The 11,935-nt window shown below is 55.1% G+C and overlaps 3 protein-coding genes across 3 annotated transcripts in view; all 3 read right to left on the bottom strand.

The window, feature by feature from the left end:
* Window positions 1–8,064, bottom strand: part of ACA1_076390 (GAF domain containing serine/threonine kinase) — a gene marked incomplete at both ends in the record, with an annotated part of 9,837 nt that extends 1,773 nt beyond the window's left edge. The window contains 30 exon segments of the mRNA XM_004335751.1: window positions 54–203; window positions 307–487; window positions 507–819; window positions 921–1,014; window positions 1,094–1,225; window positions 1,295–1,412; window positions 1,488–1,662; window positions 1,753–1,912; window positions 1,989–2,362; window positions 2,504–2,626; window positions 2,712–2,873; window positions 2,967–3,137; window positions 3,209–3,314; window positions 3,403–3,492; window positions 3,603–3,686; window positions 3,759–3,965; window positions 3,999–4,147; window positions 4,243–4,341; window positions 4,428–4,599; window positions 4,674–4,831; window positions 4,933–5,056; window positions 5,122–5,221; window positions 5,329–5,492; window positions 5,592–5,823; window positions 5,904–6,112; window positions 6,259–6,423; window positions 6,538–7,035; window positions 7,147–7,365; window positions 7,427–7,860; window positions 7,992–8,064. Of these exon segments, the coding sequence (XP_004335799.1) occupies window positions 54–203; window positions 307–487; window positions 507–819; window positions 921–1,014; window positions 1,094–1,225; window positions 1,295–1,412; window positions 1,488–1,662; window positions 1,753–1,912; window positions 1,989–2,362; window positions 2,504–2,626; window positions 2,712–2,873; window positions 2,967–3,137; window positions 3,209–3,314; window positions 3,403–3,492; window positions 3,603–3,686; window positions 3,759–3,965; window positions 3,999–4,147; window positions 4,243–4,341; window positions 4,428–4,599; window positions 4,674–4,831; window positions 4,933–5,056; window positions 5,122–5,221; window positions 5,329–5,492; window positions 5,592–5,823; window positions 5,904–6,112; window positions 6,259–6,423; window positions 6,538–7,035; window positions 7,147–7,365; window positions 7,427–7,860; window positions 7,992–8,064 (5,436 nt within the window).
* Window positions 8,065–8,572: 508 nt separating this feature from the next.
* On the bottom strand, window positions 8,573–10,702 carry ACA1_076380 (uncharacterized protein; the record flags this gene model as incomplete). Its single annotated transcript, XM_004335750.1, has 5 exons — window positions 8,573–8,723; window positions 9,483–9,573; window positions 9,702–9,798; window positions 9,857–10,087; window positions 10,550–10,702. 5 exons carry the CDS (start codon window positions 10,700–10,702, stop codon window positions 8,573–8,575), a joined length of 723 nt encoding a protein of 240 aa, XP_004335798.1.
* Window positions 10,703–11,632: 930 nt separating this feature from the next.
* ACA1_076370 (profilin) overlaps window positions 11,633–11,935 on the bottom strand; it is a gene marked incomplete at both ends in the record, with an annotated part of 507 nt that continues 204 nt past the window's right edge. Inside the window, one exon of the mRNA XM_004335749.1 lies at window positions 11,633–11,860. Coding sequence (XP_004335797.1) covers window positions 11,633–11,860 — 228 coding nt within the window. The remainder of the gene's footprint in view (window positions 11,861–11,935) is intronic.

The raw sequence follows: 11,935 nt of genomic DNA, 5'->3' as shown, positions 1-11,935 counted from the left end.
ATCTCGCCCGACTCCGTGATTCGCAGGGAGTGGTTGAGCAGGTTGACGATGACCTGCTGTAGTCGCAGGGTGTCGGTCATCAGATGGCGAGGCACTGCGGGATCGAGTATATAGGCCAGGTCGATGTCCTTGGCGGCCGCCTGAGCCTCAACCGCGCTCAGGCAGGTCTCCACGCATTGATCGAGCACGCATAAATTGGCCTCCTGCAACCGTGTTCTCCATCAGTAACACGACACACGACACACGACACACGACACACGACACACGACACACGACACACGACACACGACACCACACACGACGTACAAAGTTGAGCTTCATGGCCTTGAGCTTGGACAAATCGAGCACGTCGTTGACTAGGGAGAGCAGGGTTTCGGACGAGTCCTGAATGTCGGTGATGCACTCCTGCTGCTGGCCGTTCATGTCGGTGTCGTCCATGAGCGACGCCATGCCGATGATGCCGTTGAGTGGCGTGCGCAGCTCGTGGCTCGCCACGGCCAGGAAACGCGTCCTTGACCTTGTCGATCTCCCGCAGCTGCGAGTTCTTGGCCCGGAGCTGCCGGTTGGCTTGTCGCAGCCTGTCGACCAGAAGCGCGTTCTCGAGCGTGTTCATGAGCTGGCCCGTGAGGAGCTTGACCAGCCGCAGCCGATCGTCGCTGAACACGCCCACCGCGCTTCCGTTCTCGAGATAGACCAGGCCGCGGTGCACGCCCTTGATCGACATGGGCAGGCACAGCACCGAACGCGGCTGGCGCCGCATGACGTAGTCGTCCGTCTCGAAGCGTCGGTCCACCAACACATCGTGCACTACCACCGCACCTTTGTTTACATCGACACACAACATACAAGCACATGTGTCAGTCAAGCACTCCCATTACTATATATATGCGAGAATGCAAAGAATGTTAAATTGATCATACTCTTGGTGCGCCAGCAGTAGTTGATCACTCGGTTGGGCAAATCAGAGTTCTCGCCGTTGTACACCACCTGGACCACCTTCACGCGCACATTTCCCTGCAGAGAGTGTACGACCAGCTCACTGGATCAGTCAGGGAGCACACAGGCGACAAAAAGAGTGAGGTTAGGGCAGTACCCTGCGGGAAGACTTGGCCCTCGCCCGGATGTGCAGTTGTCCGGGCTTGTCGTTCTCGTCGGACTCGTCGCTTCCGCGAGAGCTGTCGCTACTGTCGACATTGTTTTCGTCCTGCGTCAGCAGCAGCGTTCCCTGTATGTCGACAACACAAAAATTAAGAATAAAACACCCGCAGGTGCTAAGTGGTGCGCGGTCGCGTACGCGAGTGGCGCCGGTGTTGGTGACGATCAGGTCCATGAGCGAGGTCAGCAGTTCGCTCAGATTCAGCTTCGATGACAAGTGTTGCGTGGCCTGCACCACTGCGTCCAGGTCGAGTGCACTAGAACGGCCAATAACTGTGTGAGTCGGCGGTGCGTGGCCGTATGTGAACAATGTGGTGGGGACCAGGTGGTACCTGGAGATGATGGCTGTCGTGCTGGAGTACGGGTTGATGTGCGTTGAGGTGGCTGTGAGGCTGCGCACGGGCGGCGGCGAATGCATCCCAGTGGCCTTGGTCGCATTGTTCTTCCGTGTGATTGCGCGTGCGCCCCACTTCTCGAAGCAATAGGCCGACTCGGCGGCTGCCTGGTCTGCCATGGCCTTGAGCACCTGACCATGTCATACAAAATTGCGTATTTAGTATTATTTATCAAATAGTACTCTAGTATAAATGAATGTACGTGCCTGCCAGGAAAGCTCCTTGGCGGTGGCGGCGTCCTGCACGAATCCGTTCTCGATGGCCATGGTAAAGGCCTTCTCGTACATGTCGACGATCTCGGCCAGCCGCGTGTTGTCACGCCCGCTGCTGCGCTCGCGCTCGGCCAGCCATGCTCGCTCCGCCTGTCGTTGGAAGGCATTATCAGCATTCATGACACTCTCGACACACGATTAGTGACACACGCGGCTTCGAACGAACCTCGACCAAGAGGTACTGGTGGGCGAAGTTGCAGGGCGCGGCGTCGGCCCACTGCTTGAGCTTGGCTTGCATCTGTGCCGCGGTGGCCTTGTACGACTCGTACTCCTCCTTGGTCAGCGCTACCGCCTGCCCACCGCTCTGGTCGCGCGCCGAGTGGGGCAGGGCACCGGTGAGCCGCCCGCCGCTCCCGCCATTGCTGACACCGTAGGGTCCGCGCTCCAGGGATCGCATCTTCTCCTTACGCTTCTTTCGCTGCTTCTCGATCGCGCGAAGCCGGGACTCGGAGGGCTTCACCTCCATGTTCTTCTCCGACTCGCGCCACACCGATCCGAGCTCGCGCACGCGCTCCTTGGGCGTGACGAAGTTCTGCGCCCCTTTGCACAAGGCCAGCAGCACCAGAGAATATACAAAATGGAATTCTATAGCGCACGACACACAACACACACGACACACAACGGCGGTGGGTGAGTGTTGGCCGAGAGAGGTGCGATCATCAGGCGAGACAGCGCACGAACCGACTTCTTCCTTGAACTGGGCGATGAAGGAGAGCCGCTCCAGCGTCTTCTGGGCGGCTTGGAGTGCCTCATGGTACCGACCCATTATGTACAGGTAGTGCATTCTCACGGTGTGGTGTTGCGCTGAGGTCATCATCACAAACCGACGACCGCACAACCGGGTTAGACGGCGCCAATGACAGTGACAGTCTCTCGGTGGCGTACGCACCAATGGGCATTGGCCTCGCATCGGTCTCGATGTAGACCTCGAACTCTTCGTCAGACTCATCGACCGCTGTGCCCATCAGCAGCTTGGCAAAGCGCTCAAAGGTGATCAGCATCTTGCACACATCAGTCCAGCCCGTCTCCTCCGAGTACCGCCGATAGGGGTCTAGAGAGAAAAAAGAAAAGAAAAGAAAAGAAATGAGAATGTGCCGCACGTACCAGGCACGACACGACACCCGCGGGAAGAGAGAGAACGCACCGCTGCAAGAGACGATCTGAGGCAGAGGCACGCTGTACCACAGGCTGCCGACGAGGTTGTAAGCGCACCCGGTGCCAAAGGCTGGATTACCGCCAGCCACTGCGTGCTTGAATCCGAGCTCCAATCCTTGGATGGACTCGCTCAACGGGTATTTCAACCAGTTGAGATACGCTGCCACAATGTAATCATATTATAATCAGCATTCGCGTACGCGCAGAACACGCAGGCGATAATGTGCGTACAGTAGAAGATCTCCCACACCTCTCCGCGATCAGCGAAGCGTGAATGCGCGTAGTGCTTTTCGCACAGATCGATGGCCAACTTGCCCCACTGGTAGGCCTCTCGGAACTGCAGCCAGCACGACCAAAAGTGACAACGATCAGTGCGCCCCTCAAAAAGAAGAAGTCTTCTTTGCAACGGCGAGGGAGAGCAGTACCCGCTTGGCAATCCCGCAAGCTACCCAGCCGTACCAGGCATAGAGAAGCGACGAGTGCGCCACGTGGCCGTACTGGATGCTTGTCTTGACCTGTTGGGAATTGCAAACAACACACGCAAACACATGCACACGTAAGCACATAAGCAAAGGTTAGTGATTGATTGTTGTTCCCCCCCATTGCAACACAAAGGGAGTCGTACGCCGGTGGCCAGTGCGAGAGTGTAGGCATTGGGCTTGACGAAGTAGTAACCAACAGCCATCTTACTGATGAGCTTTTGAATAACCTGGCAACACAACACAGAGCATTTGAAAACTACTACATTAGCACAATTCGGTATGATGGGGATGGTGCGCACCATAGCCCTTTCGTCGGTGGCCGGCGGGTCGTCGAGCAGGTCGGAGATTTGGCGGTTGGCCAGCAGCTGGTCGACCTCCTTGAGTGCCCGCTGCACCATTTCGTTGTCCGGGTCGGCCGGCAGGTCCAGGCCGAGCGCGGCCAGCCCCTGCAGCCCGTACGAGATCATGTCCTGTCGATAGGTGGCCAGCACGATGATGAGCCACACCTGTCAAGAGAGTTGAAGAAGAGCTGTGCGTACATCATAGCGCTGCATGCAGGTGGACATCTGGTTGCGCTGAATGTAGACTTCGTTCTTTTCCCACGCGTCCTTGGCATGTTCTACCACCGCGCTGAAGAGTTGCTCCGCGGCTTCGACGTTCTTGCACAGGTACTCGCACTGCGCCCGCTCTTTTTTGTTTGTTTGTGTGTGTGTGTGTGTGGCAGTCAGTCAGTCAGTGGTCGGGTATTGGCGACCAAGATAGATGAGAGAGGGTGGTATATACCCAGGTAGAGCTGAAAGGCGAGGTTGTGCTGCGACTCCCACCTATCGGCCGGGAGCATCTCGATTCCCTGAGCCGCCACCTTACGCGCCATCTCATACGCTGCCAATACCAAAAAATACACATTAATTATTATGACGACAGGAAAACGAAATAATAATAAGAATAAGAATATTGTGTGGCCGCACCCATTGAGTTCTTGCCCTTGATGGTGGCGTTGAGGTTGAGCCGCGCGATGACGAGCCGCTGTTCGGGGTCCTGGATGAGATCGGCAGCTTCGCTGAAGTGATACACAACGTCGAAGATGTCGAATCGTTGTTGCTCGTTCGAGCTCTCTTGCTTCCGGTTCCACGTCGCTTGCTGAACACGCGTTGTGTGTGAATTTATGAATCGACAGGCAAAAGTGGACCGCAGGTGGGGGCGAGAGAGCGTACAGTGAAGTCCTCTTTGGTGTTGACTTTGGTCATGAGGAATTGGGCCACGTCCAGGTGCATCGTCTTGTTCCGGTCGGGCGGCACACACTCGTAGGCCGCCTGCTGCATGCGATCGTGCAGGAACCGATAGTCAAAGTCCCCGGAACGCATCACGAATCCTGTGTGGGCGGGCACCGACGCCAACCAACCTTAGCCAGGGTCCGCAACACACAGTCCCAGCTCAAGCCAAGAAGACGGTGGGAACGGTTGAAAGAGGCACCTTGATGAAGGGTCTGCCAGAGTAGGTTTTCTACGGCTTCGACCGGCATCGACACATACTCGGCAATGTCCCGCACATCGAACTTGCCCCCGAAGAAGGCGGCCACCTCCAGCAGACCGAGAGTCTGCGCGCCCACGTCCACTCAGCGAAAGCACGTCACATCGTAGCGTGGGGCGAACAAGCAAGCACCTCGTTGGGGAGTTTGCGCAGATCCTGTGCCATGAACTCGACGACATTGTCTGTGTATTGCATGCCCTCGATCTTCTCCAGGTCCCACTGCCAACAGCCCCTGGTGTAGTCGAACCACTGCACGCGCCATTTATGTATTACTGGGCCAACCCACGCCAACACAACCCCCCCCCCGACACATGAACGATAGTAGCGAGAGAGTCGTACAATGAGCTGTTCTGATGGAGCTTGGTGAGGAAGCTGATGGTGAAGAACGGGTTGCCCTTGGTCTTCGTGAACACCAGCTCCGAGAGCTTGAGCGTGCTCTCCGGCGCCTCGGCAAAGTGCAGCACATCGGCCACCATCCTATTTACATCGTCAATCCCCAGAGGCTGGGTGTAACGTTTGTTTGGTTGCATGCGTGAGATTCCATCGTGATCGCCCATCGTAGTAGTCACCAGGTGGTGTGACTGACTGTGTACAGTGCGTACCTCGAGAAGAATGCTGTTGCACTGGACGCCCTTGTTGCGGAACTCGTCGAGGAGCATCCACAGCGGGTGCGTGGGGCTGACCTCGTTGTCGCGATAGCCACCCACCAGCAGCAGCGGACCGCTCCCCGTCGACGGCGTGCGACACACAATCTTCTGAATCAGCAGGAACGACGGCTGATCGGCCCAGTGCAAGTCGTCCAGGAACATGATCAACGGCTGCCCTGGCTTGATGCTGTGTGCACGTTAGTTGTGTGTGTGTGTGTGTGTGTGTGTGTGTGGTTGCGCTCAACAAAAAGAGAAAGGAGCAAATACCTCGAGAAGACGTCGATTAGGCGCGTGAAGAGTTGGTTGTAGAGATTTTGCATTTCCGACATCCCCAGGTCGAGCTCCACCGCCGGCTGCTCGCCGATCAGCAATTCCAGGCTCGGAATCACGTTCACCAGCAGCTGGCCGTTCGTGCCGACCGCCTCGCGCAGCCTCTCCCTCGTCCGGCTCACTTGTTCCTCCTCCTCGGCCAGAATCTGTCCCCGCAAAATTGAAGTACCATAAATAAAATAAAACATAATCGCAATAAAGATGAAGTTAAAGATTGATTATAACATAGTATTTAAATAAGAATAATAAATACAAGTATTATAATAATTCAATAATACAAATGAACAATTACCTGGTGAATGACGTCGGAGAAGGCGGCCACGATGGCCGAATAGGGCACGTCGCGCTTGTTGAAGTCGTACTTGCCCGAGATGAAGTAGGCCTGCTGCTTGACCTCCCGCAGTTGGCCCACCAGCGACGTTTTGCCCACACCAGAATAGCCCGCCACCATCAACACCTGCAATATGCATGCGACGATGAGCTCGAGCGCATGTGTTGTGTCGTGTGTCGTGTGTGCGTGTGCGTGTGTGCGTGTGCGTGTGTGCGTGTGTGCGTGTGTCGTCGTGTTCACCTGGTTTTTGGGATGAGCGTGCGAGTGCGACAGGGATCGATAGATGTCCTGCAGCCGGCTGGTCTCCTCCTCGCGACCGTAAAGCTTGGCCGGAAAGGCGAACACGTCCGACACGTCGTCCTGCCCGGGCACGAACGCCAGCTCGGCCGCCTCGGCTTTGGCCACCAGCCGCTCCTTCTCGGCGTCGTCGACTTCGTCGTCGGCCTGCGCGCGGGCCTCGATGATGGCCTGGCATCGCTGCAGATCGGCCACCAGGCCGCGGCTGCTCTGATACCGCTCCTCCACCGACTTGGCCAGCAGCCGGTTGACCACCGCCGACAGACAGCGCGGCACGTTCGGGTTGAGCTCATGGGCCAGCGGCGGCTGCTTGGCCATGTGGGCGTGCATCATCCGCACGGCCGAGCGCTCGCGAAACGGCGGCGTGCCGCAGAGGAGCTCGAAGAAGGTCACGCCGAGCGAGTAGAAATCGCTCCGGTAGTCGACCGGCCGGGTCGTAACCTGTCCGCCGCCGCCGGCAGAGGGCGCTGACGTGGCCGTGTAAAGCGACGAGCTGCCCCCCGTGGCGCGGAAGGAGAGCTCGGGTGGGAGATAGGCGAGTGAGCCCAGCACGTGGTGCACAGCGGACTGCTTGCCCTGCGTTTGGGCCGACGTGGTGTCCTTGCTGCGAATGACAACCGACGCTATGCCGAAGTCGGAGACCTTAACCACGCCCGTATCTCTGTTCCATATGAGGTTGTGTGGCTGTGAACGCGTGAGTCTCTTTCGCTCTTTCTGTCGCTTTTCGTTCTTTCTAGTGAACGCTTCATTTTCCGGTTGGTTTGGTGCGGGCTGCGGATAAAAAACAAACAAATAACAAATAATAATAATAAAAAAAAAGCCGGCTACGCACCTTGAGGTCCTTGTGGACCACGGAGCGGCTGTGGATGTTGCCCAGCGTGCGGGTGATGGAGAGGGCCAGCGCGAGAAAGGTGCGGATGCCCTCAAGGCCGTGTGAGGCGAAGGCGCCGTCACGGGCGAGCCACTTGTCGAGCGATTCGCCGCCAAAGTCCTCGACGACGAGGGCCTCGACGCCGGGCCGCGACAGGCGGGCCACGACCCGCACCACGCCCTCCACGTCGCGGAGCGAGGCGACCACTTGGTGCTCGTGGTGGAAGTTGGTGAGGTGGCGTGGCAGGGGCAGGGATACGTTGAGCACCTTGACCCGCACCACCTGTCCCTCCTCGAGGCTCTTGTTTTGTCGGTGTTCGATCCCCTCGCTGGCCTCTCCATTTTCGTCATCTTCATCTCCATCATCATCTTCCGATGATTTGTCCGCTCCTTCATCTTCGTGCCGCCGTCGCGGTGGTGGAGGTGAAGATGGCGGTGGCTATGCTGTGGTGGCACCACAACGACCTCATCTTCCGGGCGTCGCCTGGTGTTCACCACGCGGCAGCGAAATACGACTGAGTGCGCACCGCGGTCGATGTCGGGCGATACCAGTTCGAAGCCCTCATCCTGCAGGAGCTTCTCTGTCGCCTCCTCTTCCATCCTCTTCCTCTTCTTCTTGGTACTTTGTTGCGTTCGTGCTGCCGCTTTGTTTGTCGGGTTTTGGTTGGGGTTGCCGGCGGAGAAGTTGAAGGGAGCGATCTGGTGATTTGGGAGAGCTCCGAGGGGTGTTGTTCCATGACACAAGGCTTTCCCAAAACCGAAATTGAGTAAATCAGCAGCTGCAGGCTGTGGCCTATGACCCTCCACTAAACAGCCTTTGGCATAGAACCATGTTGAACTTTGTTACTTCTCCAAAACTGAAAGCAAGAGTGACCAAGGGAAGGATTACAAAAGTCACACGCCCAGCACTCTGTTCCACCAGAAAGGGTCCTCTGGTCCTTCCAATCTTGTCTTGTTTCCCAGCTATCACTGCAGTTGAAGGTATGTGAGATACCAGTAAAAAGGTGGAGGATGTTGAGTACCTGAAGCATCAAGAGGAGACATCTCAGAGTAATTGTAGTCAGCTCCATAGGAATAGAGGAGTTCCACCCCTGGTGGTATAAAGAAGTTAGGAAAGGATGGTGTTGTGTTTGGTAAAGAGTGTGTGGGTGCCTGTAGGGATATCCTTGGTGGCATAGAAGTAGACATGCTGCTGGCCAGCCATGGTCTTGTTGGTGGCCCCCACATTTGCTATTGCATCCTCAGTGTGATTGGCAAACCTGCCCAGGGACCAAGATTAGAGCAGAAACCAACAAGACTGAGGGTGGGGCAACCTGAGCTTGTTTCCAATGGTAGCAGCATCAAGTTGAGGCCCATTGGAGGTGAGCCTAAAGATATAGGAGGGCTGCCTAGATGCCAGCACAACTTCTTCTCTTGCAGCAGTCTCCTGTGGAGAGACATACTGAGGCACAGTTAAGTTCATTGTGGTAAGCCACACAGAAAGCAGGAGCAGTGTACCTCACCAGCATAGGCACCAATGAACTCACCCTTATGGATAGGCTCACCAGCAAACAATCCCCAGCCTTGGATTGCACTGTTGTAACCAACAAGTAACCTCTGAAAGGCCATTAGTACAAATTAGAACATCATGACACAGATACAAATAAATGGAATGATTACTCACCTTTTTTGAGTGGCTGTAGCAGAGGTTGGTGTTGTTACAGCTGTGGCTCTTTTGTCCAGGTTTGAAGGCAGCACACAGGTCTGGCATGCACTCCCTCCTAGCCTTGAAACATGGACACTAGCTGAAGAAGTGAGGAATGTGCTGTGATGCTGGGAATAGAGTGACATACATGGTTTGTGCCACATGCATTGTTGCCTGCATGGCAATGGCAGCCCCTCCAGTGAATGTGGCATGACTTGGGGCACAAGCACTGAATCTCACAGCCTGTTCCTGCAAGAACAAAAAGAGTTAGAACAAAGAGGCAATATGGTGAGGGGCCATACCATTGAGCAGGCATTGACAATTAGTGTCACACTGGCCCTGGCAGGTGCAATACATGTAGGCATCTTTCTTCTCCTGCTCTCTGCCACTCATGATCTCCTGCAAGAGGAAGATAGATTGAGATGCTGTGAAGTGAGAACAAACAACCTCTAACCTTTTGTTTGATTTTGGCTGGACTGCTGGGTTGTGAATTTTCTGCACACCTTTTGTGAGAAGTTAAATGGCAGATTGGCAAGGTGGGGATGTGCTGCACCATTGGTGTGCATCATCTGATCTTGTTCCTGTACAAGGGCAGTCATGACATCCTCCTTGCTCTGGTAGTAGAAGCCACCCACCTGGCTGCAGGTTACCTGAACACAACCAGTCATCTTCAATCTCTCAAAACTGACCCAGATATGGGGGGAGTACCTGCACACCAAGGTCACAAGCAATCTGACAGAAGTTGGGACCATGGAGGGGGAAGACCAAGCTGAAGCACAGGACTTCTTCAGAACTGAGCTCAATTTGCTCCTGACTGGCCTGCACTGCTTTAAGAGCCAGAAAGGAACAGTCCTTGCTGCAGTGCTCTCTGTGCTGTGCCAGAACCTCCTCCTCTGTTGATGCAGGGAGGTAGGGCAGCTTTGCTTCAGTTGTTTCACCCTGATAGAGACCCAGTCAGTCATGGGAGTTGTGAAGCCTTAAGGGAGTGGTACCAGTGCATGTTGGCCACAGTCAAATTCATAGCAAATGTGACAGAACCAGTGGGTCAGGTTGACAGTTTGACCAAAAACCCTGTGCAGCACCCATCAGCAAACAAACAAACAATCATCAGAATTGGGAGTGGTACTGCCTAGGCTCTGGGTATACTTGGGCCAGTCTGCACTTGACAGATGAGAACACAACTTCATCAGACCCAAAGCAAAGGGTGGAGGGTGTACTGTTCATGCACCACATCTTCAGGGTAGCCCAATGCCTCATGGAAGGCTTGGGTAATGAGTGACCTTGCATCACTGGCTGTGCCATACACTTGAGAGATAGTGTGTAGCAGTCCATCATGCTCTTGCTGTAGAATGAGAATTTAAGAGAGAGGACCCAGGTTGTCTGCAGAAAAAACAAAGTTACCTTCCACTGGTGGTGAATATCATCAATCCACATGCCCTGTGGATAGAAATCGGTCCATGGTGACTCAGGGTGCACTTCTCTCAGCACTCCATCATCTCCCTCACACCATGGGATGTAGGGGAGGATTTGGATGTCAAGTCTCTGCCAGAACATTTACAGCACATCAGCACACTTGGCCAAAACAATATGCTAAGCAGAGGCTGGTACTCCTATTTGGCCCACAATTGGATCATAATGTTGTCCTCTGGGCAGATACTCCACAGGATCAGGGGCTGGGGCTTCTCTGGCCTGTGGCAGAGGAAGTGGCTGTGGGTGTGGTGAGTTAGAGCACAGAGAGGGTGAGAAGCTCTGTCCCTACCTCATGGGCCAGTCCTTGCCTCTGTCTCTGCACAGCCAGTTCCTCTTGCCTCTGCACAGCCAGTTTCTGTCCCCAGGGAATGATGAGTGTTTGTGAATGGTTATACTCTAGAAAGGGGCTGTACCTGCTCCTGATCCTCATGGAATGCTGCAACAGCTTTGGGCAGCAATTCATGGATGAAGTCAACAAGAATACTCTTCTTTCTTCTTCTCTCCTGCTCTTGTGCTGTGATGCTTGGGACTGTCTCTTCCTCCTCTTCCTCCTCCCCCTCATAGTCCTCACTTTGCCCCTCATCTTCATTTCCTTCCCAATCACTGGAGATTGAGGCCAAGCTGAGCATCAGGGGCAACTCCTCTTCTTCCATTGTTGGATTCAATGCTTATGCTCATCTTGTTGGGCAGGACCCTCTGGGTCGCTGTGGCCTTGTGGTTGTCGAAATTTCATTCAATTCCTTGGTGTGTTTGTATTGGCCAAAAGGTGGGGGGCACTCTTTTCACAACCTCGTGCTTTTTGGCGGGTTTTTTGGACTTGTTTCTCGTGTGGCGCGGTTCAAGACCCGCTCAACACAAAGAAGAAAAGGTTCGAGATGTGGTGAAACACCAATTTATGTTTTTGATATTACAGGCTGAGGTGTGCGACACATCGAGGCGCCAAGATGATTGAACGGGGCGAGACGGTCCGCCTCGAGAAGATGTCAAACTACCTGAGATCGGGAGGGAACCACTTTAGTAGCCCTGGGCGATGAGGTAGTCGGCGAGCTTCTCCACCACGTTGGCGCACTGGCCGGGCTGGACCTTCTCGTCGTAGAGGGCGATGAGCACAGCCTTGCTGGTCTTGACGCAGCACACACCGGTGGCGTTCTTCTTGGCGTACACCGAGCGGTCATCAGCCTTGATGCAGAGGTACTTGACGCCAGCGAGGTTCAGGCCGTTGGCGCGGACAGCGTCGGGGGACTGTGATCAAAGAAGAAGAAACAACGAGAGATTAGCTCACTGAGCGAACAGAAGAAACGACTGAACTCGAAGTGA

This window comes from Acanthamoeba castellanii (assembly GCF_000313135.1).
Source record: "Acanthamoeba castellanii str. Neff unplaced genomic scaffold scf7180000084612, whole genome shotgun sequence".
Taxonomy (NCBI): domain Eukaryota; phylum Discosea; order Longamoebia; family Acanthamoebidae; genus Acanthamoeba; species Acanthamoeba castellanii.
This window is presented reverse-complemented; position numbering and strand designations above follow the sequence as displayed.